The sequence below is a fragment of the Sus scrofa genome, chromosome 5 (genome assembly GCF_054392235.1).
Source record: "Sus scrofa isolate SSC_HxYL_T2T_F1_AM1 chromosome 5, Sscrofa_HxYL_maternal_Yorkshire_Landrace_v2.0, whole genome shotgun sequence".
In the NCBI taxonomy this organism is placed as follows: Eukaryota; Metazoa; Chordata; class Mammalia; order Artiodactyla; family Suidae; genus Sus; species Sus scrofa.
In genome coordinates, this window is record NC_139387.1 from 91607384 (window position 1) to 91635370 (window position 27987).

At 34.2% G+C, this 27987-nt stretch overlaps 1 protein-coding gene across 50 annotated transcripts in view; it reads left to right on the forward strand.

Annotated features, from left to right (window-relative positions):
- Window positions 1–27987, forward strand: part of ANKS1B (ankyrin repeat and sterile alpha motif domain containing 1B) — a 1062966-nt gene that overhangs the window by 256299 nt on the left and 778680 nt on the right. For all 50 annotated transcript variants that reach the window (XR_014804254.1, XR_014804264.1, XR_014804263.1 and 47 more), the window contains one exon: window positions 22386–22526. Coding sequence is in view for 26 of the 50 variants with exons in the window: in XM_084957460.1 (XP_084813586.1) it covers window positions 22386–22526 (141 nt within the window). In the remaining 24 variants the exon portion in view is untranslated. The remainder of the gene's footprint in view (window positions 1–22385; window positions 22527–27987) is intronic.

The following is a 27987-nucleotide window of genomic DNA, read 5'->3' on the forward strand; positions in this document are numbered from 1 at the left end:
GTCATTTCACTCCTTATTGTTTAATGCCAAAGATTCTTTTTTAGAAAATATAAGTTTATCTTTGAGCTTTTCTTTAGCATTTTATTATAGATTTTTTAACACATCATTTTCTTTATTTTTGCTACATTTAAAAAATTTATATTTATTTATTTGCTTATTTGTGAAATATTGGTTTGTAACATTAGGTTTCATGTATACAATATTATGTTTCCCCTTTTGTATATACTACAGCATATGATCTAGCCATTCCACTTCTGGGTATTAACTATTTTCTTCTTTTCAGTTCTTAAACAATATTTTATCATTGTCAATGCTATCACTCCTCCTTAGCCCAACAGTTACAATTTAGACATTTCAAAATAGTGTTTTGAAATATGTAGTTGGTAATTTTTTTTTAGTTTAACTTCTTCTTCTTCTTTTTTTTTTTTTTTTGTCTTTCTGTCTTTTCTAGGGCTGCACCTGTGGCATATGGAGGTTCCCAGGCTAGGGATCTAATCAGAGCTACAGCTGCTGGCCTACATCAGAGCCACAGCAATGTCAGATCTGAGTTGCGTCTGCGGCCTACACCACAGCTCATGGCAATGCCGGATCCTTAACCCACTGAGCAAGGCCAGGGACTGAACCCACAACCTCATGGTTCCAAGTCAGATTCTTTAACCACCGAGCCATGATGGGAACTCCTAGTTTACTTCTTATTAATTTCTAGAGATTTTCTTTTGTTTATTTTGCTGAGCATTATAGTGAGAGAAAATTAAATGTATTCTCTTAAAAAATGGAGCTTTTATGGTATAGTATAAAGTAAATTTTAAAGCAAACATTCATAGATGTTTAAAAAGCAGCTTTGGTCTTTATTTGCAAGTACATGTTTCTACATCTATGTGGTTAATATTCATTATTAATTTTGTTATTCAGTCATTATGTTTCATTTTACTTGCTTTGTCTTTTCCAGATAGATAATAGGGTGGAATCATCTCCCATTATAATTTTTTCTTTTATCTTATCTTTATATTTTCACAATTGTGCTTTATATTTTGATGTTCTGTTATTTGATAAAAAGCACAGTTTTTATAGTAAGACTAGTAACAGATTAGTGATGCTGAATCTTAGTTTTCTTACCTTTAAACATGGAAATAGTATTTTAATAACAATACCATTATAATACAATATGTGGTTATTTTGAAGATTAAATAACTTATTAGCACATGCCTTATACATATTAATCACTCCTTAAAGAACTTATTAGCACATGCCTTATACATATTAATCACTCAGTAAATGGTAGTTCATGAATTCTAATATTCAGGATTGCTCCTTATTGTTTTTAACTTTAAGAGCATACAACAAATAGTCTTATTCTATTTAAATTATTATTTTTTTTGTCTTTTTGTCTTTTCTAGGGCTGCACCCATGGCACATGGAGGTTCCCAGGCTAGGGGTCTAATTGGAGCTGTAGCAGCTAAGCTACGCCAGAGCCACAGCAACGTGGAATCCGAGCTGTGTCTGCAATCTACACCACAGCTCATGGCAACTCCAGATCCTTAACCTCCTGAGCGAGGCCAGGAATTGAACCCACAATCTCATGGTTCTTGGTCGTATTTGTTAACCACTGAACCACGACGGGAACTCCTTAAAGTATTTTTTAAACCATGATTTCTACTTTATTTATAATTAATGTCCTCCAGCTTTTTTGTGTTGGTTCCTAATATACTTTCTGTTTTATTTCTGTTTTTTTTTTTCCCTCTCATTACATAGCTGCATCTGATTTGCTTTGTTCTTCTAGAGAACTATAATATAGAGATTTTTATTTTAATTTTACTAGTTATTGGCTCAGAGTTTTTACAATAATCTTTTCAAACTATATTTTTCCAGTTATCACATTTAAGAACAAAATAATAAATTTGATTATGATGAGAAATTTAGCTTCCTTTTAGTTGCCTTATTTGGCTTCCCAAGATGTTAATTAGATCTGAGACTACAATCCTCTTATACAAAAGTTATTTTAATCTTATAAATCTATTCTTTTTGGCTTTTACCCTCAATTTTATAATGTTATTATCAAACATTGTTATACCTAGGACTCTGTATTTAATTGTTTTAAATATTCATTAATTATCCTTTATATTATATGTTGCATTTTTTGATTCCTTAATTTATCTCTTGATGAAACAGAACTTATCCTCACATAGCATCAACTTGTTATCTCAAGAATTATTCATGAGGGATGTATTTCCTGTCCTATTTTCAAACATTCCCAATAACTTTGTTTTGGGTATAGATAGAATTCCTCAGTTACAGTATTACTCTGTGAATAATCTGTTGACATGTTTATCATCTGATGATTTTATTATTAGAACTATGCTCTAACCAAGTGAGGTAAATGGCTTGTGTGGTCATCTGGTTATCTTAATATTGCAAATATTATAAAATGCAATGTTAGTATGATTTTTTTTGTAGATATGGTGGATATTGGGCTTTTAAATGTTCTTCGATTTTTTTTTTGGCTACTTAGAATATGAAAATCTTCATACTAGCAGAGATCTCCACATTATTTGCTGTAGTATGGCAGAGTTGAGATTCTAGTGGTGTCTTATCAGAGCCTGATATTTAGGCTTCTTTCTCCTTGATTCTTAGAACTTAGAGTTATATTTACATAGCTGTATTTTGTGCTTCACTTAACCAGACTTACTTTCTGATATTTTCATCCAAGAATTCTTCCTAGTGCAGTAGGCAGTGTCAGTGTACATTATGAAAGTTTGAAGAACTTATTCTCCTAGAGTTAAAAATATTTTTACCGTAATATGTCTAGATATATATTTTTTCCTTTAATTTTTCCAGGCATTTGTTGTAGACCTGATCTTTCTTGGTTCTGGAAAGTTTTCCTCTGTTTTTATTTCTTCTATATCCACTCTCTCTTCAGGATTATTTATCTATTATTTATCTAGAATTATCTGGAGTCCCCATCATGGCTCAGTGGTTAATGAATCTGAGTGGGAATCATGAGGTTTTGGGTTCGATCCCTGGCCTTGCTCAGTGGGTTAAGGATCCGGCGTTGCCATGAGCTGTGGTGCAGTTCGCAGACATGGCTCGGATCTGGCGTTGCTGTGGCTGTGGTGTAGGCCAGCAGCTACAGCTCTGATTAGACCCCTAGCTTTGGAACCTCTATATGACGCGAGTGTGGCCCTGGAAAAAACAAAAAATAAAAAAATAAATAGAATTATCTGTTTTGGGCTAGACCAGTGTTCTTTTTTTTTTTTTTTTCTTTTTCTTTTTCTCTCTCTCTCTCTTTTTTTTAGGGCTGTACCCACAGCATATGGAGGTTCCCAGGATAGGGATGAAATTGGGTAATAGATGCCTGCCTATGCCACAGCCACAGCAATGCCAGATCTGAGCTATGCTTGTGACCTACACTCCAGTTCACAGCAATGCTAGATCCTTAACCCACTGAGTGGAGCTAAGGATTGACTCTGCATCTTCATGGATACTAGTTGGATTCATTTCTGCTGAATGAATGGGAACTCCTTTTGACCAGTTAGTAGGTGCAGGCTTCCCAAGGAAGAGCTTTGACAGGATGGTACTCTAAGATTCTATAAGGGATAGATTTAAAGATTTGTTTAGGGTAGCTCTGTTTGGTCAGAGTAATGTGTACCTTAAAGGGGTTTTCAGGTGACAGAAATCTATAGTTGAGGAGCAGACGAAAATTTTTTTTTCTTGTAGATGAAATTAATTCACTATTAGGATGATCCAGGTGGAACATTGGGGAATGAATTAACAGTAGTATCTGGTAAATCAGAAATTGCTGACACATTTGATTGTCCTGGGTGTCTCCCATTTTTGTATCCAAGAGAGATGATTTGTCTAGTATGGGTTTAATACTTTGGCTAGACAGGATGTGGCTTGGACGTTCCAATTTAGGTATTTGATCTTGGATCTGGGAGAGTTCATTAAGTGCTGATAGATGGTAAGAATATTGCTCAGACTCAAGGATATTGCTATGTTTTTGAATTTGTTGTGGTGCATCTGGGAGGTTCCTTTTTTATTTTAAAATATTTATGTCGAGAAAAAAGTTTTTAAAAGCCTTATTAAGCTGGTTATTAATTAAAGGTAGGGTTTTTAAATTTTTTTGTTTTTATTAACATATAGTTGATTTACAGTGTTGTATCAATTTCTGCTGTGCAGCATAGTGACCTAGTCTCATATATATACATTGTTTTCTCATACTATCTTCCATCATGTTCAATTTAGAATGGATAAGCAATGAGGTACTAGTGTACCATACAGGGAACTTTATCCAATCTCTCGGGATAGAACATGATGCAAGATAGAGTATTTTTTTTTTTTTTTTGGAGAAAACATGATTAGTTTTTATTTCCTTTGCTGGTGTAAATTGGCTAAATATTTCAATTAAAAAAGTACTTATTAAAGTTCCCTGGTGACCTAGTGGGTTTAGGATATGGCCTTTTCACTGCTGTGACACAGGTTCAATCCCTGGTCTGGGAACTTCTGTATGCCATGGGCACAGCCAGAGGAAAAAAGCATTTATTAGTGCTCTTGAGCATATAGAAGAAGCATATTAAATTTGGCATTCATATACTCACTCTGTGCTGCATACTACTCTAGATACTAGAAATATAAATCTAAGTTAGATATAGATCTCCCCTTTTTCCAGCTGTTATCCCTGAGAAGGGATGCTGTTTTGGGTAATATTATTTATTTTAACTTGACTTTAAATCAGCAGGGTCAAAGTTGTGCCTTGAATTGAGGGATTAACTTTCAAGGTTAGCTTATGAGACTTTCATCCCTATCCTTTCCTTTTCTAGTATGCATATATAGCCATGCTCACTGTGACAGGAAAAATTGATGAAGATGCTTTTCGGATTAGAAAATAACCTAAATCTAAACTTATCCTGAGCATGAGTCAATTATAAATCAAGACCACAGATGCGGAAAATTTCTGTCAGGACACACAGCCTTTGAAAACCTAATATAAACAATTTAACTCCACTGACCTGGAAAGCATAAACTCATCAGGTATATTTCTCACACAGATACATGCACAGACATAAAAATAGACAAAAACAATAACAAAAATACCTTTTGTGTGGATATGCAATTTCTTATATTGCAATATTGTTTGCACTTTAAAAGAAACTTCAAATCTTTTTTTTATGAGCCAGAGTATGTTAAAATATTTTTAAATATCCTAATTTATTTTTTTGCTGCTAATTTTTATTTCCCGAGTCATAATTTGACCAAATTGTGACCTAATCTCAGTTTTGTTTACATTTATCACCTTCATATACATACTTCACTCTATGTATTATTGTGATTTTGTGTATAAACTGGGAGAAGTACAAATTACATCTATCTGTGAGGATGCTTTGAAATTTATTTTGTTAATGTTGGTGAAACATTAAGATTCTGTAAATTGTGTTCTCTGGTAAGGAATTATTTAGACATATGGTTGTTGCTATTCTGTAGTTTAAAGAGAAGAAGTTTATTTTTATTTTGTAATGTAAATTTCAATTTTAATACTCCTTTATGCAAGTTGACACAGTAGTTCTAATGGTACATAAGTGAAAGCAATCTAAGTGAAGGAATTTTATTAAAATCCAAAATGCTGTAGGCAAGTAACATCAACTCATAGTAGTTTAGTAGTGGGCACATCTCATCAGGAATATTATGATTTTATTTCATTATGTTAAGAAACATGTTTTATAATTGTTAATGAAAGTACTTGTGAATAACATGAATTTTATTTTTTAAAAAATTTTATTGGAGTATATTTGACTTACAATGTTGCATTAGTTTTAGGTGCACAGACAAGTAAATTATTGGTTATTACAAACTGTTGAGTAGATTTCCCTATAACAAGCATTTTTAAAACATCCTGATTGTGTGCATTTAAAGATTCTGTAGAAGTTCCTGGTGTGGCACAGCAGAAGTAAATCCAACTAGTAACAAAGAGGATGCAGGTTTGATCCCTGGCCTCGCTCAGTGGGTTAAGGATCCAGCATCGCCACGAGCTGTGGTGTAGGTTGCAGGCGAGGCTTGGATCCCACATTGCCATGGCTGGCAGCTGTAGCTCTGATTAGACCCCTAGCCTGGGAACTTCCACATGCCATGGGTATGGCCCTAAAAAGCAAAAAAATAAGAATAAAATGAGGATTCTATATAAATTGTTCCTTTGGCCGTTTACATTCTTTGTTGTTTTCCATGCTTACTAGATCCACCCCCCCTCCATCCCCCAGACTTTATCTGTTGCTAAGAGAATGTTTTGATCTTGCCATCGAATTTGCAAACACCAACACATCTAACATCTATTGTAGTTTTAAAACATGATTTAATATTTTAGTCTTCCTGTAGCTTTATGTTTTTTATGGGCCCAGACTGATTATATATGTCTTTAATTTACATTCTCTTTTGATATGATAAAGACATTATATTCTCCTGCAGATTTGTAGTAAAATATACTTCCTCATTTTTTAAATAATTGAGAACCAATATTTATGGTGCATTTTCCACCAACCAATAATGTGAATCATGGAAGGCACCCAAAAGTATCAAATCATTAGTCTAAACCATCTGTCCCGTTTCTCTTAGAAATACTATGTCCTTAACCTACCCTTGATTATATTAACAGACTGTGAAAAAACCCCAATTTCTATTCCTATTTTATTTATTCTACTTTGATTTAGTGTTATCATGACCTAGAGTTGATCAGTTTTCTGCCGATCTAACAGATTTCATGTCTGATTTGTATTCACTTGCTCTTCAATATAAAATGCTTTGGATGTAAGTTTTGTTACTTAATGATGGTTTAATTAATATACATTTTAGTCACATTATTTTCTTTTCCAAAATTTTACTTTTATATGATTGAAAAACTGCCTTCTCGGAAAACAGATGAAAATACAGTATGATAGAGACAACAGTAATAAAAAGATGAGTGGGAAGTAATATACTATTATATATTGAAAATGGTAAAATATTGTCATTTAAGAATGATTTTTTTTCTTATTTTTTGATGGTGGAATTATATTGAAAGTATTTTTTCATTTGTTTTCCTGATCCAATATATCTTTAATTTTCTGTGATCAGTCTAATACTCACCCACCCACATACATGATGACGTATGTATTTTACTTACTATCACTGAGATAATTTCTATTTTATCATTATTGAAAGAAGAAATAGAGAAAGAACCCAAGTTGTCAAGTCAAAAGTATGTGCATACAGTGTGCCTACAACAGTGCCAGTCATTTTGCAGGTTACACAAATCAGAAAATATTTCCCCTATAATCATAAAGGCTAGATATACTTCATGTAACATCTAGCAATTAGTTCAGAACAGTAGATTGAGTTGTCACAACAATCTGTATTCTGGGAATTTAGGGAGGAGAAATGGTCTCTGAACCTTTTTCTGGTTTATGATGGTATAGAATTAATAGCAGAAGATGGTGCCTTGAACTTGTTTTGAATGATCCATTTTCCAAAATAGAGCATTAATTCATTTTTTCCATCTCATCTGCTCACTGTGCCCTTCCTTGTAGCTGAGTTGCTAAACCTGGTGAGTGCGTGCACTCTATCTTCATCATGTAATCTTTTGCTTCAGTCTCAGCCCCCTCTTCCCTCCCATCGAAATTTTTGTCTCATGAGGTGTTGTTTCTGAAATGTTAGTAGTTCTCCCCATTCTCTCCTCCTCTCTTCCTGTTGGAAATAATTTCTCCTTCTTTGTGTTTTCCTAAGACCTTTTTTCTGTATCTCTGTAATGCCCATAATTTTGACCTAGTTTTATTGTCTGATTATTTATCTACTTATTTCTTTATATCTTAAGTTCAGAGTTGATGATATATTTATCATTCTCTTCCCTGACTCTTAAGTTTATTCTGGTAGACAGTGGTTGTTGGTCAATAGAGACTTTAAAATTTTAATGAATTTGTCTGAAATAGTGGATATCATTTTAATTAATTTAATAGATACCCAAATTAAACATATTTTATATAATTATATATTATATATTTTACATAATTAAATTTTATCTTAATTAAAAATTCCCCAGAAGGAAATCTCAGGCCAAGATGGTTCACTGGTGAGAACCCTTTTAGAAAATAAAGGATGATGGTTGTTCCCGAGTTATTATATGAGATCAGTATTACTGCAAAGGCAAAGACATTTCATAAAAAGAAAACTATACATCAAGACAACTCGTGAACGTGGTGTCAAAAATCTTTGACCAAATAGTAAAAAATCAAGCACAGGAATATATTAAAAATATTGCACATAATAACCAAATGGGGTATATGCCAGAAAGGTAAGATTATTTTAACAGTCTAAAATCCACTGATATATTTCACCATATTAATAGAATAGAGGAGTAAAAATATATGATCACATAAGTAGTTGTAATAAAAGCATCCGTTCATGATGCAAACTCTCAGTAAACTGAGAATAGAAGGAATTTCTCAACCTTATAAAGGGTCTCTGCAAGAATGCTATATGGCTAGTATTATACGTCGTAATGATGAAGAACTGAATGGTTTTGATTTAAGATTTGAAACAAGACAAAGATGTTTGCTCTTGCCATTTTTATTCAGTGTTGTACTGGACATATTGGGCAATGCAGTGAGGCAAGGGCAAGAAATAAAAGCACACAGTTTGTTTTGTTTTGTTTTGTTTTTTTTAGGGCTGCACCTGTAGCATATGGAGGTTCCCAGGCTAGGGGCTGAATTGGAGCTACAGCTGCCGGCCTTACACCACAGTCACAGCAACACAGGATTCAAGCTGCATCTGCAACCTATACCACAGCACATTGCAATGCTGGATTCTTAACCCACTGAGCAAGGCCAGGGTTCAAACCTGCCACCTCATGGTTACTAGTCAGATTTGCTTCCTCTGAACCATGATGGAAACTCTAAAAGCATACAGATTTTAAAGGAAGAAGTAAAAGTGTATACTCACAGAGAAAATTCTAAAAAATACAAACAAAAGAAACTAGAACTAAAACACTTATAACGGGGTGCAAGGTGCAAACAACATCAATTGTATTTTTGTACATGAAGAACAATTTAACATTGAAATTTATGATATCATTGAAAATATTTTCCAAAGACTTGAAATACATGTTTATCCCTGCAAATTTAACAAGATATGGGAAAGATTAGTCTACTGGAGACTGTAAAAACATTACTGATGAAAAATTTTAAATACCTAATATAGGGAGAGATATACCATGTTCATAAATTGAATACTAAGTATTGTTAAGATATTGGTTCTCCCCAGATTCTACAATGGATTTAACGTAATTTCAAACAAAATATAAGCAGGCTATTTTTTTTCAGATATTGACAGGAGTCTTATAAAATATTTATGCAAAGTTAGAGGGCCTAAAATAGCCAAAATAATTTTGAAAAAGAACAAATTTGGAGGACTCTCTCATTCCAGACTCAGTAAGTATACAGCTGCAGCAGTCAGGTCCACATGGTATTGGCAAGAGGAGAGAGTTGCAGATCAATGGAACAGAATAAAGAGTGCTCAGAAATACATCAACATATGTACATATGGTCATTTTGATTTTTAAAAACATTGCAGGGTACTTCAATGGAGAAAGGATAATCTTTTCAACTAGTGGGTCTGGAACAACTTCTATCCATATTAAAAATATAATGAACTGCAACCCTTAGCCCGTACTATTGGTGAAAATTAACCCAATGTGGCTCAAAGAACAAAATTTAAAAATGACAGTATTAAACAGAAAATAGAGAAGACTATCGTTGTGACTTTGGGGTAGGCAAATATTTTTAGATATTATATAAACAGCACAAAGGATATAGGCCCAGAATATAGAGTATTTTTTTTTAAAGAAAAACACAATTCTGGACATCCAAATGCAGAAAGATGAATCTAGGCAGACCTTACACTCTTCACAAAAATTAACTCAAAATGGATCATAGACCTAGATGTAGAAGACAAAACTATAAATCTCCAGAATGATAAGATAGGAGAAAAATCTGCATGACCTCAGTTATGGTGATGACTCTTTAGATTCAATAACTATGAAAGAAATAACTGATAAGTGGACTTCATCAAAATGAAAACGTCTCCTCTGTGAAAGACAGGGTCAAGAGACGAAAAAGATAAGCTACAGATTGGGAGAACATATTTGTAAAACGTATATCCAATAAAGGAGTATTATGCATAATATATAAAAAACTGTTAAAACGTAACAGTCTGAAAACAAACACCTTGACTAAAAAATGGGCCAAGACTTAACAGACACCTCACCTGAGAAGATACACAGATGGCAAATAAGCATATGCAAAGATGTTCCACATCTTATGTCATCAGGGTCATACACATTAAAGCCATACTGAGAAACTATTACACAATTGCTAGAATGCTTCAAAATATAGAAGCCTGACAGCACCAATGCTGGCACAGATGTGGAGCTCAAATGTGAAGCAAGAGGAACTTTCATTTATTGCTGATGGGAGTGCAAAACAGTACTTTAGAAGACAATAACTACAAAACTAAACATACTTTTACCATATGATCCAAAGCAATTTTATTCTTGGTATTTACCCAAAGTAGCTGAAAACTTATGTCCACAAAAAACCTACACAAGGATGCTTATAGCAGCTTTATTCATAATTGCCAAAACTTGAAAGAAACCAAGATGTCTTTCAGTAGGTAAATTTATAAACTGTTGACATCCAGACAGAGGACTATCTGAAATGAGCTATCAAGCAATGCAAAGATGTGGAGGAATCTTAAATGAATGTTATGATGTGAAAGAAGCCAGTCTGAAAAGTCTACATTCTGTATGATTCCAACTTTAAGACATTCTGGAAAGGGCAAACCTATGGAGACAGTAAAAAGAGAAAAGTGGTTTTGGAAGGTAAATAGGTGGAACAGAAGATTTTTAGGGGAGGGAAAATACTATCTTACTATAATAATGGGTATATGTCATTATAAATTTGTCTAAACCCTTAGAATGTATAAGAGTAAACCCTAATGTAGTTAAACAATGGACTTTGGGTGATTATATTGTATCAGTGTAGGTTCATTAATATCTGTTGTAACAAATGTACCACTCTGGTGACGGATGTTGATAATAGGGGAAGCTTTCCATGTGTAGGAGCATGGGCATATAGGAAATCTCTCTTCCTTCCTTACAGTTTTGCTGTGAACTTTAAACAACTCTAAAAAAAAGTCTTCATAAAAAGATCTCTTACAATTCAACCACAAGAAGTCAAAGTAACCCAGTTAAAAATAGAGAAAGGATTTGAAAGGGTATTTCACACAAAAAAGTAATAGGTATGGCCTCCTAGTACAGGAGAAGATACTTGACACATTGGCAATCCCAGAAATGGAAATTAAAAGCACTAGTGGTAGTGCTATATATCCATTAGAATGGCAAAATTAAGTGTTGCCAAGAATGTGAAGATATTATAATGCTCATTACAGTGAATGGAAATGTAAAATCATACAAACACTTTGGAAAACATTTTGATAATTTTTTAAAAAGTTTAAGACGCACTTATCATGTAAATCTAAGTGTTTACCCAAGAGAAACAAAAGCTTATGTTCACACATAGAATTATACAGGGATGTTCATGGCAACTGCGTTTATAATGGCCCTAAACCAGAAACTACCTGAATGTCTATAAATAGAAGGATGTCTAAATAAGTTTAGGTATATTCATGCAGTAGAATACTACTTTGCATTAAAAAGGAATAAACTATTGACACATGAAAAATAGAGATGTATCTCAAATACATTGAGCTGAGTGAAAGAAGCCAGACCTAAAGTGTATACTTCATGATTCTATTTTTTGGAGTTCTAGAAAAGAAATGTCTAATACAGTGACAGTAAAAGGATTTCTGGGGCCAGAGGTAGATGAGTACTTCTAGGGAATAAGCACAAGATAACCATTTGTGGTGATAGAAATGTTCTGTATCTAATTGTGGTGGTGATGTATACTTTGATCAAAAGTAATCAAACTGTGCATTTAAAGTGGGTACATATTGTGTATGTAAATAATACCTTAATAAATTTGATTTTAAAAAGGCACTATTTGAAAAATAGTGTTTGTTTACATTAAATGATCTATCATGACAGCTTATTTTACAAAAGTTGCATGCTTAAAGCCTCTTATACAAAATCTTGCTGAAAAAATAAGCTTGAGGAAACTTCTAAACAACCTTAACCTTTTTGAAATTAGCTTTGGCCTCTTGTGCATAAACCTTACATGTTAGACTTCTTTTTCTCTAATTTTGCAATAATAAACAGTATTATTAAGCCAGAGTCAGATAAATGAACAAAAGTTTGAAGAGATAATAGGAACATACAAATTGAGTATATTAAAGCAGCATGGCAAACCAAATGCATTCTTGTTTGAAATTTCCCAGATGGCTATGCAAAGGATGTTAGCTATGTAAAGAGGTAGCAGGTGGGGACACAGTGTTTTGGAACTGAGTGTTTTAGACGAGTTACAATGAATGTTTCATGTACTATTAAAAAGAGAATGGCTCTTCTTAATCTATTCTTCAGCATTTCTTAACACCTAAGATGCTTGCTTTAACAGCAATTCTATCCTTCAATAAATGTTAAATACTTTTGATACTCACAAATCCCCAAGTTTAAACTATCACCATACACAATAATACTATTTTGGTGTATAGATGCTAGGAGGTAGTCTCAGTGTACTCATAGGCATGAAAACTTGTTTTCCTCTTCCTTATTTTTCCTTGCAGATATAAATGCAGTTTAGAATTCATAGGTAACTACAAATAAATGTGAGAGAACTTTCCTTTTTCAGAAGACTTAAATTTTCATCTTTTGTAAATTTCACTAACTTGGAGCAAATGACTGTGGTGAAAAGATAGTATAAGGTAGCAGAGCAGTTATCTTCAGAAAATTTTAAGCAGATGTTTTAGTGTTAATAAGCTGAAGAAAATATGACACTAAGCTTTCTGAGCATCCCTAATATATGCAACTGTAGTGTGTGATCTCTTTTTCAGGACTGAATTTAAGATAAAGGAGCCTGCTGCTTTTTGAGTAATACAGTTATTTATTGTTTTGATAACTGGCACTGTTAAAGTTTTGGTGTAAATGAACCAAATTTTACACTTTCCTTCCTCTCTCAGTGCCTCAATATGTCCTTAGATTCCCAATTTTAAAGCATATTTTTAAAAATTCAATATCACTGATAAAACTTTTTTTTTAACTTTAAAATTGACAAAACTAAATAATCCCTGAGTAAGGTCATCTATGTAATGAGATTGGCTATGCAAGTTTGGCAATAAGGTATTTACTAGAGTTGTGTTGCTCTGTGTAATAAAAGGTAGAGGAATTTAAAAAGCAGATCAGGAGTTCCCGTCGTGGCGCAGTGGTTAACGAATCCGACTAGGAACCATGAGGTTGCGGGTTTGGTCCCTGCCCTTGCTCAGTGGGTTAAGGATCCAGCGTTGCCGTGAGCTGTGGTGTAGGTTGCAGACGCGGCTCGGATCCCGTGTTGCTGTGGCTCTGGCGTAGGCGGGAGACTACAGCTCCGATTGGAGCCCTAGCCTGGGAACCTCCATATGCCGCGGGAGCGGCCCAAGAAATAGCAAAAAAAAAGACCAAAAAAAAAAAAAAAAAAAAGCAGATCAGAAAGTCTGTGAGATGAAATAGACACCAACGAAGATGAAAGCATGCTTCTACCCAAACATCATCACAAGGAAACATATTTTTTGGGAAGGAGGAGGGGTTAAATTGTATAATTTAAAGCTCATTCTTGTTTTCTACTGCAGAGCTTTTGGTAAGATCTAAATTGCCTGCTAGTATTTGGTATAAGTGCAATCTTTAATGAAATCAAGTAGATGCTGAATTCTATATTAGTTTGAATATTGGATGAATACAGTGAGAGTAAGTGAATACAGTGGAGTCAGAATGTAAAAGACACTAAGGTCAAGGATACAGTTAAATTGGTGCCTCCTAGAATTGATGAGAATGTTCATATTATTAAAATATTTTTGAGGGCAAGCTTATATGCACTCATTCATTCAGTCAACACATATGCAATGGAATGTTCTAAGCCCTGGGCTTGTGTTAGCTAAACCAACAGACATCTCTGCAATCATGCAGTTTTCTAATCCAGTAAGAAAAGGAGTTATTGAACCAAAGTCACATAAGTAGCTATAAAATTTTTATTTGTGATAATTACTATACACAATGGAAGGGTGCTGTGAAATCATGTAAGAAGGGAAACTAATTTTGACTGAGACATCAAGAAGGACTATCAAAGTGAGTGAAGTAAGTTTATACCCTAAAGCACAAATTAGATTAATTCCAAGGAAGACAAGAGAAGAGAATGCTTCACGGCATATTAAGATTTGGTACAATAGCAAGTAACAGAAAATCCAAAACAACAATGGCTTAAAATGGACAAGTTTATTTTACTCCACTTGCAAAGTTTAGAGCTGGGCAGTGCAAGGCTGGTAGAGCTCATCAGCATGAAGCATCCAGGATTCTTCTGTTTTATTTGTCCTCTAGTTCTAACGACCCCTCATGGTCCAGGATAAATGCTCTAGCTCTGGCTATTTCATTAGCATTCCAATCAGCAGAAAGAGGAAAGGGAGGAAGAAGGACATTCCCTTTCACTTTAAGAATACTTCTTTTAGCCCAAAGTTATAATTTAATCACGTGGCCACATGTAGCTCTGACAGATATTGGGAAATGTGGTCTGTATTCAAAGCAGATGTGTGCCCAACTAAAAGTTAGGGTTCTATTACTATAGAAAAAGAGGGCTAGGTATTCTGTTATATTGGGAGATAACTAACAGTCTCTGTAAGAGGAAAACATATACGCTTAAATAAAGTTCTAAATAAGAGAAAGTTTGGTATATTTAAGGGAAAGTTTGACATATTTAAGGGTAGTGTGTTTAAATATTATGAGCAAAGGGGAGGAAGAATGGTGGTGATGGGACAAAAGTAACAGATCATACACAGCCTTATGAATCATGTTAAGATTTAAAAAAAATTTATCATAGTTGATTCACAGTGTTCTGTCAGTTTCTGCTGTGCAGCAAAGTGACCCAGTCATACGTACATACATGTATGTTCTTTTTCTCACATTATCCTCCATCATGCTCCATCACAAGTGATTAGATATAGTTCCCTGTGCTCTACAGCAGTATCTCATTGCTTATCTACTCCAAGTGCAATAGTTTGCATCTACTAACCCCAAACTCCAAGTCCATCCCACTCCCTCTCCCTCCTCCTTGGCAACTGCAAGTCTGTTCTCCATGTCCATGAGTTTGTTTCTGTTCTGTAGATAAGTTCATTTGTGCCAGATATTATGTTGCAGGTGTAAGTAATAACATATGGTATTTGTCTTTCTCTTTCTGACTTACTTCACTTAGTATGAGAGTCTCTAGTTACACCCATGTTGCTGCGAATGGCACTCTTTTGTTCTTTTTTATGGTTGAGTAGTATTCCATTGTGTATATATACCACATCTTCTTAATACATTCATCTGTCAGTGGACATTTAGGTTGTTTCCATATCTTGGCTATTGTGAATAGTGCTGCAGTGGACATAGAGGTGCATGTATCTTTAGGAACTATAGTTTTGTCCAGGATATATGCCCAAGAGTGGGATTGCTGGGTCACATAGTAGTTCTGTATTTAGTTTTCTGAAGTACTTCCATGTGGTTTCCATAGTGGTTGTACCAGTTACGTTCCCATCAACATGAAGAGGGTACCCTTTTCTGAACATACTCTCTAGCATTTGTTTTCTGATGACTTGTTAATGATGGCCATTCTGACTGATATGAGGTGGTACCTCATTGTAGTTTTGATTTGCATTTCTCTAATAATCAGTGATGTTGAGCATTTTTTCATGTGCTTGTTGGCCATCTGTGTATCTTCTTTGGAGAAATGTCTATTCAGGTCGTCTGCCCATTTTTCAATTGGGTTGTTGGGTTTTTTTGCTGTTGAGTTGTATAAGTTGCTTGTATATTTTAGAGATTAAACCCTTGTTGGTTACATCATTTGAAACTATTCTCTGCCATTCTGTAGGTTGTCTTTTTTTTTTTTTTTAATGGTTTCCTTTGCTGTGTCAAAGCTTTTCATTTTAATTAGGTCCCATTGGTTTATTTTCGTTTTTATTTTTCTTGCTTTGGGAGACTGAGCTAAGAAAACATTTGTATGGTTAATGTCAGAGAATGTTTTGCTGATGTTCTCTTCTAGGAGTTTTATGGTGCTTGTTTGAATTTTATCCAAAGATCAATGAAAAACTGTTAAAAGTTTTTTAAGGAAGAGGGTAACATTTTCACATTCACATATAAGAAATTTTTTTATCTGGCCAGTCACAGTGTGGAGAGTATTTTATAGATGGTATTGGCAATATACACAAAGTTTAAAATGGGAGTACTCTTTGGCATACAATTTTCTATTTTTTGATTTATTCTGACACAGTTATTACATGAGAGTATTAATCTGGAAGGGCATGTACTGAATGTTTATTTGGAATAAGGTTAGGAAAGCTTTACTTTCTCCTTTATAAGTTTTTTGAATGATTTGTTTCACAATAAGTATGTATTTAAGTCTCATTAGAAGTTAATGAATCATTTTAATTTTTGAAAAATAGAGAAGAAGATTTGTGGCTGCACTACCAGGTAGTCCAGATTGCTGACTTCTGTTACAGTTCATCTTTGTTTTGCTCTCCATTGCTGACAATTGCTTCCTCCTGGAGTCTTCCTTTTTGCTGGGTCCCTTTGCCCTGACAGATGTGCTCCACTGTTTTTCTATTTTTCAATTTGGTTTTTGCATTTCTGATAGGACGAGGGACAGCTTTGTTTCATTCCACCATCCCATTTCCCTCCTCACGCATTGCTCTCCTGTATCCTGGCCATGTCGAGCAGCCTGGGTTTCGGCTTTTTCTCCGGGGACTTTTGGACAGGACACGGACATCCTTGGACTTTCCCTTTTCCCTTCCTTCACGATGTTTGTGAATTTATGTATTTAAGAGGTGACCAATGAGGATTAAAGGGGCCCTGTGGGATCTTACTGAACCATATATACTTTAACTGATTGGACTTACAGACTTTTAGAGATTAAACAAAAAGAATTTAAAGGCCATTATAAACTATCATAAAACACAGAAGTTCCTTTGTGGCCATTCTTAATATCTTGAACATTTATTTATCCCTTTGAAGAGCTCTGATAATTGGAAACCTCCTTTAATTAGTAGTGTGGTAGAAAGATTATAGGGCCTGGATTTTAATCTGCCTTCATTTGTCGGATGACCTTGGAAATTGAGTGACATCACAAGCATTTGTTTCTTCACTTGTAAAATAGGGATAACTCCCACCTTACTTTATTGGTCTATTCCATATTGAAAACATTTTCTAAACTCTAAAGCACCATCATATATATTACATAATTATGTTTATGTATAATATATAGTGTAATTGCATTTTATATGTAGTTATTATACAAACATAATTATGTTTAACATAAAACATAAAAAATATAATAATATAATTACATTGTTATGTATGATAATATATACTATAATGTAGTATATAAAATATATAAACCATTTTCATATAACAATTTTAAAATTATATATTTAGCATTTTATATATTATATACATATTTATTTCACATCACAAGGAAATTACATTTTTAAATGTTAGACTGATATAATTATTCTAGAAGTATTTTTCTTTGAGCTCAAATTTGTCTCCTTGTAGTATTTATGTATTATGAATTTATCATATTTGAAACAATGTAGAACTTGTCCAGTATTTCTTCTGCATAATTACTGTGTATTAGCCAAGAAAGCTAATAGGCTCAAACTATGTAAATTTAGGTTTATATTCTATTGGAAGAATTTCCCAACATCTGGAACTGTAGGAACACAGTTGGATCTCCAGTAAAAAGGACAGACTGAACTTCTTTGCAGAACAGATGCTGACTCACAGACATTGAAAAACTTATGGTCTCCAGAGGAGACAGTTTGGGAGGTGGGGGAATGTGCTTGAGCTGTGGAATGGAAATCCTGTGAAATCAGATTGTTATGATCATTATACAACTACAGATGTGATAAAATCATTTGAATAATAAAAAAAAAGTAAATAAAAAGTTTGAAAGGGGTTTGAAATAAAGGAAACTCTAAACTCAACTGTGTTCATTTAGCTTCTTTGCCGTATATAATCAGAGATTATATTTAGTTTGATAAAATCTTTCCCAGGAATCTTTAATTGTAAAGCAGTGAAGTAGAAAACTATAGTTGTATATAGCTAACTTCTGTACTGTCTTTAGGGGGCAGTACTAAACCACTGATAAATTTTGTTATTTCTACTAATGTTATTGGCAATGGTTAATATAAAACAAAACTAAAATGACTATAATGAGATTTGTGATGCAATTATACATGCCCCTTAATATTAGTAAAATTTTCTAGGTAGTCAAGTGAAAATGGGAGTTTTAAATTTATATATTTAAAGATTCATTTAATAAATAATTATTAAATTCCATTATGTACTACACATGGTAAGAGATACAAACGTGAATAAGGCAATGTTTGCTTTCAGATAACTTATATTTAACTAGGATAAGTAAATTGTGTTTTTTATTGTTTGTGTATGCAACTCTTTCAGAAAAAAGATAATAAAAATAGCAACATTTATTGTTTATTTTTATGTCCTAGCCATGCTCAAGCAAATAATTTTATTCTCATAAGGCCTATCAGGTAGGATTTTTTTTTTTTTTTTGTCTTTTTAGGGCTGCGCCTGTGGCATATGGAGGTTCCCAGGCTAGGGGTCCAATCGGAGCTGCAGCCTCCAGCCTATGCCAGAGCCACAGCAATGCCAGATCCGAGGTACATCTGAGACCTATACCACAGTTCACAGCAATGCTGGATCCATAACCCACTGAGCAAGGCCAGGGGTGGAACCCTCAACCTCATGGTTCCTAGTTGGATTCATTAACCATTGAGCCACAACAAGAACTCCTGAGTAGGAATTATTTTTATGCCTACTTTGCAAATAGTGGAACTGAGGATTAGTAAGATTACGTGATTAGCTCAAAAGTCATACCGTGCAAGTGGCAGAGCCAGGACTGTTTATCGTTTTGACTTCATAGCCCTTTCTCTTTGTCACTATACCATCTATCATCTCCAAATGTATGTGAAATAACATAATACACATACTCAAAAAAGAGCTATAGACATTCAGGAGAAAGCAACGTCATTCCTCTTTGTGGAAAATCTGGAAAAATTTATGTAAGAGGTGAAATCTGAACTGTATTTTGAGGAATCAATGAGATTACAAGAGAATAACAGCTGAAACTGGTAGTTAATATTTATTGAAACCTGATTATGTGTCAGGTACTTTATATTCATTAGCTCATTTAATTATCAGGAAAAAATTCTGAGGGAGGTACTATTATTTTTACTGTATTATTGTTTGTATGTGAGGCTGACCGTGGTCATATCTGATGAAAATCACACAAATAAGCAGGCTAATAAGAGAGTTAGAACCTGAATCCAGGACTAATTTTAGAGCCTAAACTCATAACAAGTGTAATAGCTGTGTGGAGAGGTAAGATGGGGGGGGGTCATGAACAAAAGCATAATAATTCCACTTGGTTTAGTCTGAGGTGAGTTAAATAGAGTAAGAAAAAGGGCTGAGAAGTAGTTTGACCATAAGATCTTGAAGCCATATTAAAAAACTTGACTATTATTTGCTGTACGATGGGAAGTAATTGGAGATTTATGAGCTGGGGAGTCACATAACAGAGGTTTTCTTTGAAAGTGAGAGAGACAGAGGAAGAAAAGAATTGATTAATCCATGAAATGTTGATAATTCTTAGCCAAGTGTATAGTGACTTACAGTGCTATACCTGTCAACCTTGATAATAACTGATCATGAGTTGGTGAAGGAGAAAACCATTTGATCATTCTATGTATTTTTGTAGACAACAATGATCAAACATATGAATGCTCTGGAATCAAGAAGTCAGGGTTAGAATCCCTTTTCTGCAACTTATCAGCTCTGTGACCTTGAGTTTTATTTGAATTCTCTGTGGCTTAGTTTAATATTTGGCTTAAAACATTGTGTGAATTGATATACCGAATAATAGAGTACTTAATAGGGTGTAGCTATTGTTATTATTGTATCCTATGGACACTCACTGATGGAGGGACTACTGAAGTTCATAATTTCTCAGTTACTGAAAATTGATGAAGGGAAATTTAAGATGTGAATGCAAAAAACAATCATGTCTTAAAGTCTCATATTCTATTTTTAAAAGCAACAGCTTTGGGGTGAGGTAGGTGCCATTTACATTTCAGTATGAAAACTATCTTTACTAACTTCTGTAATCTTGACCTATCCGTGTTGTACTGAACACTGCATTCTGAATATTTTTAGACAAACTTATTGTCTTTCCTATTTTTAAAAAAATTCAGTATGCCAAGTATTCAGTAGGCTCTTTGAATATGGATTTTTTTCTTCCATCCTGGCAAAGTTTCTTGCATTATGACTTGGACAAGTTCTTTTCTCCTCTATGTGGAAATTTTAGTTTGATCCCCTAATTTTCTTACCTTCCAGCTTCTTTCAATTTTTTGTTCTCGGGGAAATTTTCTGAGACTTATTTTCCAACTCGTCTGTTGGATTTTATGTATTATTTGTTTTGTAGTATTCTGTTCTTATTTCAAGGGTGGAAATACCTTCTATCTCTCTGGGGAGACTGTTTATTGTTTTTTTCCGTGTATTATTTTGGTCTCAAAGATTTCTTTCCAATATGTGGTGATCCTTATGTTCTTGTTCATATTTAACTAAAAAGTTAGAAATTGTATATGTGGATAGAGCTTGTTGAGAGGTGGGGTTCACAGGAGGCATTAGACAGACCCCTACCATTTTCCTAAGTACTTAGAGAGCATTTTTCTTGAGATAGTAGTTTCTGTGGAGAGGAATATATTCTTGTCTCCTGCTTGGGGGATATGAACTTTGCTGCCATGTTCTCTAAGACAAATGTGGGAAGGCACTGGTGTAGGTCAAGAATTTTCATTTACTACATAGATATTCTCTTAATTTTATTTAATTTTATAGGGGCACCCCTTGCTTCATTGTGCATGAATTCTTCGAATTCACAATCCCTTTGCTTCATCCTCACCAGAAAGTAAATCTCTAATTTCTTATCAAGTGGTAAAGGTTTAGTTTCTTGGCTGGGTGAGAAGGAGATGCGTCTGGGGTCTAACTCTTCCTAATATAGAGTTTTCATTGTGTGTCAGCCTCACCTGCACCTACACCTTCACAGGTAGTTAATCTCGCCAATTCTTAAGCTGTTTTAAGCTCTCTTCCTCCTTACAGACGCTTTGCTTTTTGGTTTTTTCAAGTTTGCTAAATCAGTTTGATGAATCATCTGTTTGTCGTTATCCAAAAGTTTTCTTGATATTGTTCATCCACTAACGTCCCTTGTGTTGTTCTTGCCCTTGTGGTTTAGACCATTTTTACAAACCTTTTGTTGTCATTTAATGGGACTTGGGAAGTAGCAAAACTATGTTCAAAAGTATGCATGTTCAACATGGAAGCCTTGTTATCAATTTTAAAAGTATTACCCTTGTTATAGGTATGGTATATAATTTTGTGAAGTTCATTTTTTCAAAAGAGGGACTACCTCTTTGGTGACATTGTGAAAAATGCACTTCTTAGCAATTCCTATTTCAATAAAGTGTTTTCATGCTATTCCTCTGACTATATTTAGAAATCATACAATTTTTCTCATTTGTTGCTATTCATATATTTTCTTGGATCATTTTCATGTCCTATTTAAAACAATTTTTTTTTGCCTTTTCTCTTTTTTTAATTTTTTTGGCTGCCCTGCGGCATATGGTGTTCCTGGGCCAGGAATTAGATCTGAGCTGGTAACGCTGGATCCTTAACCACCGTGCCAGCAAGGGATGTTTCCTGTGTCCTGGTGCTACAGAGACTCTGCTGATCCTGTTGTGCCACAATGGGAACTCCATCCTATTGTTTCTTATTTTTTATTTATTAAAATACTCCTGGAGTATAGTTGACTTATAGTGTTGCATTAGTTTTAGGTGTACAGCAAAGCAAATCAGTTATACGCATGCCCTATTCTTCATTATGAATTTTGTATCTCTATAGTCTTTTTCACCCAGTTTTTTCACCTTGTTTTCTCTCACTTTCAACTTAGACTTGAATTATACATGTTTTTTGGCTGATTCACGTGGCACAGCCACATAATTATGGCTAGAATTAAGCTAACTTCTGCTTGCTAACATACACCTAAGAAATTTATGCAGTTTAATTGATGTTAAGATATCTAAATAACACTGATATAATATATTGTTTAATATAAATTTAATTTCAGAGAACTTCATCTACAATAAATTTGTCACCAGGAGAAGTGGAAGAAGATGATGATGAGAACACTTGTGGGCCCTCAGGACTCTGGGAAGCATTAACTCCTTGTAATGGATGTAGGAACCTTGGCTTCCCCATTCTTGCACAGGTAACGGTTTGCTTTCTCAAGGTACAATAAAACATAAAAATTGTTGCCTATGTTTTAAGTAAATCTTTTTTCCTCTCTGCAAATCCAATTAGTGTCTTGTTCACTTTATAATTTCTCTTCAGTGAAAGGTCAGTAAAATGCTTTATATAACTTGCTGTACATGTGTGAATATGCAAACACACACTTTACATAATTTCATGTGGTTGTTTTATTTTGGTCATGATGTTAGCTCCAGAAAAACTGCGTTGTTTATGAGGTTTTAGTACCTGTAATTTGGAAATGTTTCATTTTAACTAATGCCATTTTGAAATTAAATCACAATTTATATTAAAATAATAATAAAAAATATGAATTAAAAGGAAGCACATGAGAACTCTTTAAAAGCATAGTAGGTGATTTTTTTTCTTAGCACATTGGAACACTGCAGAATAATGTGCACTACTGAGAATTATGAAGTACAATCCAAAAATGAGACCAGAACACTAAAACATCAATTACAATTTTGAAACCATTTCACTATTCATTATATCAATTTTAATTCTATCGTCTTGCCTTCAAATTTTTGTTGTGTGCTATGGACCAGCAGCCCTTAGGGGAGTTTCAGAAATAAGTAAAATAATCCAGAGTTAGAAAATTTGAAGCCACAATGAAAACATCTCTACATGAAGACAAAAAAGTGCTTAGTATAAAAAACAGTGTAATGACAAAGGTATGTATGTGTAACTACAAAGAGCATGAGTGGAAAAAATAATATAGGACAGAAAATAGTGTATTATATCTCAGAAATATTACTTTCTGTTTTACAACAAATATGAAAGAACTGTGTAAGAAATCATTACATTTTTTAATGGTTTTGTCACCATTTGCTCACAGTTACCTAAATTCCAATATTAAGTTACTGTGGAGAGCTAAGTAGGATAACCAAATCAGCATATGGTGCTTAAAGAATCTCTTGTCCTTACTATGGACTATTTAATTTGTAGAACTTTAGGACAATTTATATTAACCATTACAGAGCTGTTGTCAGTATGTACTGGACTGTGAGTTCTGTAAAGCTAGAGACTGTGGGTTGCTCAATGTCTGTGAGCTAATGCCAACTCCGTTCCTGGCATGTTGTCAGAATTAAGAATTAGTTGATTCAAACAATAAACAAATATGTGTAGCCTCTAGAGTTTCATTTCTTCACTTAACGTTTTTACATATAGAGTTTCACCTCATATCTAAAAGTGTGTAGGAGACAGGAAGTTAAGAAGCATAGGGTTTTTAAAATTAATATACCCTTATCTGCTTAATAATTTACTAATTATTAAATGTTTTTACTTATTTTGTTTCATAAAATTAACATCTTTGTGTTTTGTATTTTAAAAAGTAGAATTCTTGGTGGCTCAGTGATTAATGAACCCAACTAGAATCTATGAGGATCCAGGTTCAGTCCCTGGGCTTGTGCAGTGGGTTAAGGATCCAGTGCTGCCATGAGCTGTGGTCTAAGTTGCAGATGCAGCTTGGATCCTGCGTTGCCGTGGGTGTGGTGCAGGCTGTCAGCTGTAGCTCCAATTCAACCCCTAGCCTGGGAACCTCCATATGCCATGGGTGCGGCCCTAAAAATAATAAAAAATAATAATAAAAATAAAAATAGAATTCTTGTAAAGCAGTAGGGCTCTAAGCCATCAGTAATATATGGCTGTATCTGGTTCTTCAGCACCTTATTAGCATTTACTTTTAACATCTATATGTACATGTGTATATACATGGATATAGAATTATAATAATATATAAAATGTAGGTTTTTCTTACAACTTGTAACAGCTTTGAACTCAGGATTTTATGGGCATATGATTTTATTCATGAAATTTTAAGGAAAATTTATTTAGAAGCCATTTTTTTTCATATCTTAAATATTTTGGGAGACCATTGAGAATCATTAAGCCATAAGCACTGTGCACATAGGGTCTCATGAAAAGCCACTATGTACAGATTTGCACAGGAACTATTGGAATCAGTAGAATTAGTATAGTGCTGTGCAAATTCCTATATAGTCAGATTTGTTGAATTTGAATATATTATATTTATTTCACATTTATACTTCTTAATTTAATTGGATCTAGAGAACATGTATCAAATATCTTCTACATTCAAAGCATAGCGCTAAACTTCAGAAACATGAAGATTATGGAAATGCAAACTTAACTGGGAGCCAGATTACTGATACATTTTGGTTCTAGGTTATAAAAGTATTTTATCACTTTCAGATTCTTGGATTTTGTACTTGCAAAGAGCATTGGTTGATTCTGCGGCTCTTAAACTTGCAAGATCATCTAATTTCCAGTTTTTATCTAGATTTTGAATTGATCTTATATTCAGGTTTTATCTAATTTTTTTCTTTTTTCTGTTTTTTACATGTATATTATCTTCCACTGTGACTAGATTATTGAAGTTTTTATAAGAAGCAATTCCTTTCAAATTCATGAAAATTCAGAATTCTAAATAATAGGATTAAAATTGAGATTTATACAATATATTGGGCACTTTAATTCCAAAACAGCTGAATAAAATTTAAGTTGGGCAAAGAATTAGAAAAGAAATTAAGATAGAAGGAACTGGGAAAATAAAATCCTTTCTAGAAGGTCAGTCATACACCACATTAACAAAAGAAAAGTCAAAAACCACATGATCATCTCAATAGATGCACAAAAACCATTTGATAAAGTCCAACATCCATTCATGATAAAAACTCTTACCAAAGAGGGAACATACCTTAACATAATAAAAGCTGTTTATGACAAACCCACAGCAAATATAATATTCAATGCAGAAAAGCTGAAAGCCTTCCCACTAAAATCTGGAACAAGACAAAGATGTCCTCTCTCACCGCTGTTATTCAACATAGTATTGGAAGTCCTAGCTATAGCAATCAGACAAACAAAAGAAATAAAAGGTATCCAGATTGGAAGAGAACAGGTAAGATTGTCACCGTATGCAGATGACATGATACTTTATATAGAAAACCCTAAGGACTCAACCCCAAAACTGCTTGAACTGATCAGCACATTCAGCAAAGTAGCAGGATATAAGATTAACATTCAGAAATCAATCACATTTCTGTATATTAACAATGAAATATTAGAAAAGGAATACAAAAACACAATACCTTTTAAAATTGTACCCCCCAAAAATCAAATACCTAGGAATAAAGCTGACCGAGGAGGTGAAAGACTTATATGCTGAGAACTATATAACATTAGTCAAGGAAATTAAAGAAGATTCAAAGAAATGGAAAGATATTCCATGCTCCTGGGTTGGAAAAATTAATATAGTAAAAATGGCCATACTACCCAAGACAATCTATAGATTCAATGAAATCCCTATCAAATTACCCATGACGTTTTTCACAGAACTAGAACAAACAATCCAAAATTTATATGGAAGCACAAAAGACCCAGAATTGCCAAAGCAATCCTGAGGAACAAAAACCAAGTAGGAGGCACAACTTTCTCAACTTCAGGCAATATTACAAAGCCACAGTCATCAAGACAGTGTGGTACTGGTACCAAAATAGACAGACAGACCAATGGAACAGAACAGAGAACCCAGAAATAAACCTAGACACCTACAGTAAATTAATCTTTGACAAAGGAGGCAAGAATATAAAATAGGAAAAAGACAGCCTTTTCAGTAAGTGGTGCTGGGAACCTGGACAGCTGCATGTAAATCAACGAAACCAGAACATACCCTCACACCATGCACAAAAATGAAATCAAAATGGCTTAAAGACTTGAATGTAAGACAAGACACCATAAAAGTCCTAGAAGAGAACACAGGCAAAACATTCTCTGATATCAACCTTACAGATTTTTTCTTAGGTCAGTCTCCCAAAGCAAAAGAAATAAAAGTAAAAATAAACCAATGGGTCCTAATCAAACTGACAAGCTTTTGCTCAGCAAAGGAAGCCATAACAAAAAACAAAAAGATAACTTAACAGAATGGGAGAAAATAGTTTCAAACAATGCAACTGACAAAGGCTTAATTTCTAAAATATACAAACAACTTATATAACTCAATAGCAAAAAGCCAACAACACAATGGAAAAATGGGCAAAAGACCTGAATAGACACTTCTCCAAGGACGATGTACACATGGCCAACAAGCACATGAAAAAAATGCTCAACATCCCTGATTATTAGAGAAATGCAAATCAAAACTACCATGAGATACCACCTCACACCAGTCAGAATGGCCATCATTAATAAGTCCACAAATAACAAATGCTGGAGAGGGTGTGAAGAAAAGGGAACCCTCCTGCACTGTTGGTGGGAATGGAAGCTGGTACAACCACTATGGAGAACAGTATGGAGGTACCTTAGAAAACTATATGTAGAACTACCATATGATCCAGCAATCCAGTTTGGGACATATATCTGGACAAAGCTTTCCTTGAAAAAGACACATGCACCTGCATCTTCATTGCAGAACTATTCATAATAGCCAAGACATGGAAACAACTTAAATTTCCATCGACAGATGATTGGATTAAGAAGATGTGGTGTATATACACAATGGAATACTACTCAGCCATAAAAAAGAACAAAAGAGTGCCATTTGCAGCAACATGGATGGAACTAGAGACTCTCATCCTGAGTGAAGTAAGTCAGAAAGAGAAAGAAAAATACCATATGATATCACTTATATCTGGAATCTAATATATGGCACAAATGAACCTTTCCACAGAAAAGAAAATCATGGACATGGAGAACAGAACTGTGGTTGCCAAGGGCGAGGGGGATGGAGTGGGATGGACTGGGAATCTGGGGTTAATAGATACAGACTATTGCCTTTGAATGGATAAACAATGGGATCCTGCTGTATGGCACTGGGAACTGTAACTAGTCACTTATGATGGAGCATGATAATGTGAGAAAAAAGAATGTATACATGCATGTGTAACTGGGTCACCTTGCTGTACAGTAGAAAATTGATAGAACACTGTAAATCAGCTATAAGGAAAAAATAAAAATCATTATAAAAATATAGAAAGTCATATTTGTTTTTCAGGACTCCTGACAATAATCTCTGCTGTTGGCACAGTGCCTGCTGTGGTGCCAGATAGTTTACATGTATAATCTCTGAAAGTAAACATTTTTTAAATTTATTTTTTAATTTTTATTTATTTATTTATTTAAATTTATTTTTTGTTTGTTTGTTTTTGATTTTTTTTTTTTTTTTGCCATTTCTTGGGCCGCACCCATGGAATATGGAGGTTCCCAGGCTAGGGCTTGAATCGGAGCTGTAGCCACCGGCCTACGCCAGAGCCACAGCAATGCGGGATCCGAGCCGCATCTGCAACCTACACCACAGGTCACGGCAACGCCGGATCGTTAACCCACTGAGCAAGGGCAGGGACTGAACCCACAACCTCATGGTTCCTAGTCGGATTCGTTAACCACTGCGCCACGACGGGAACTCC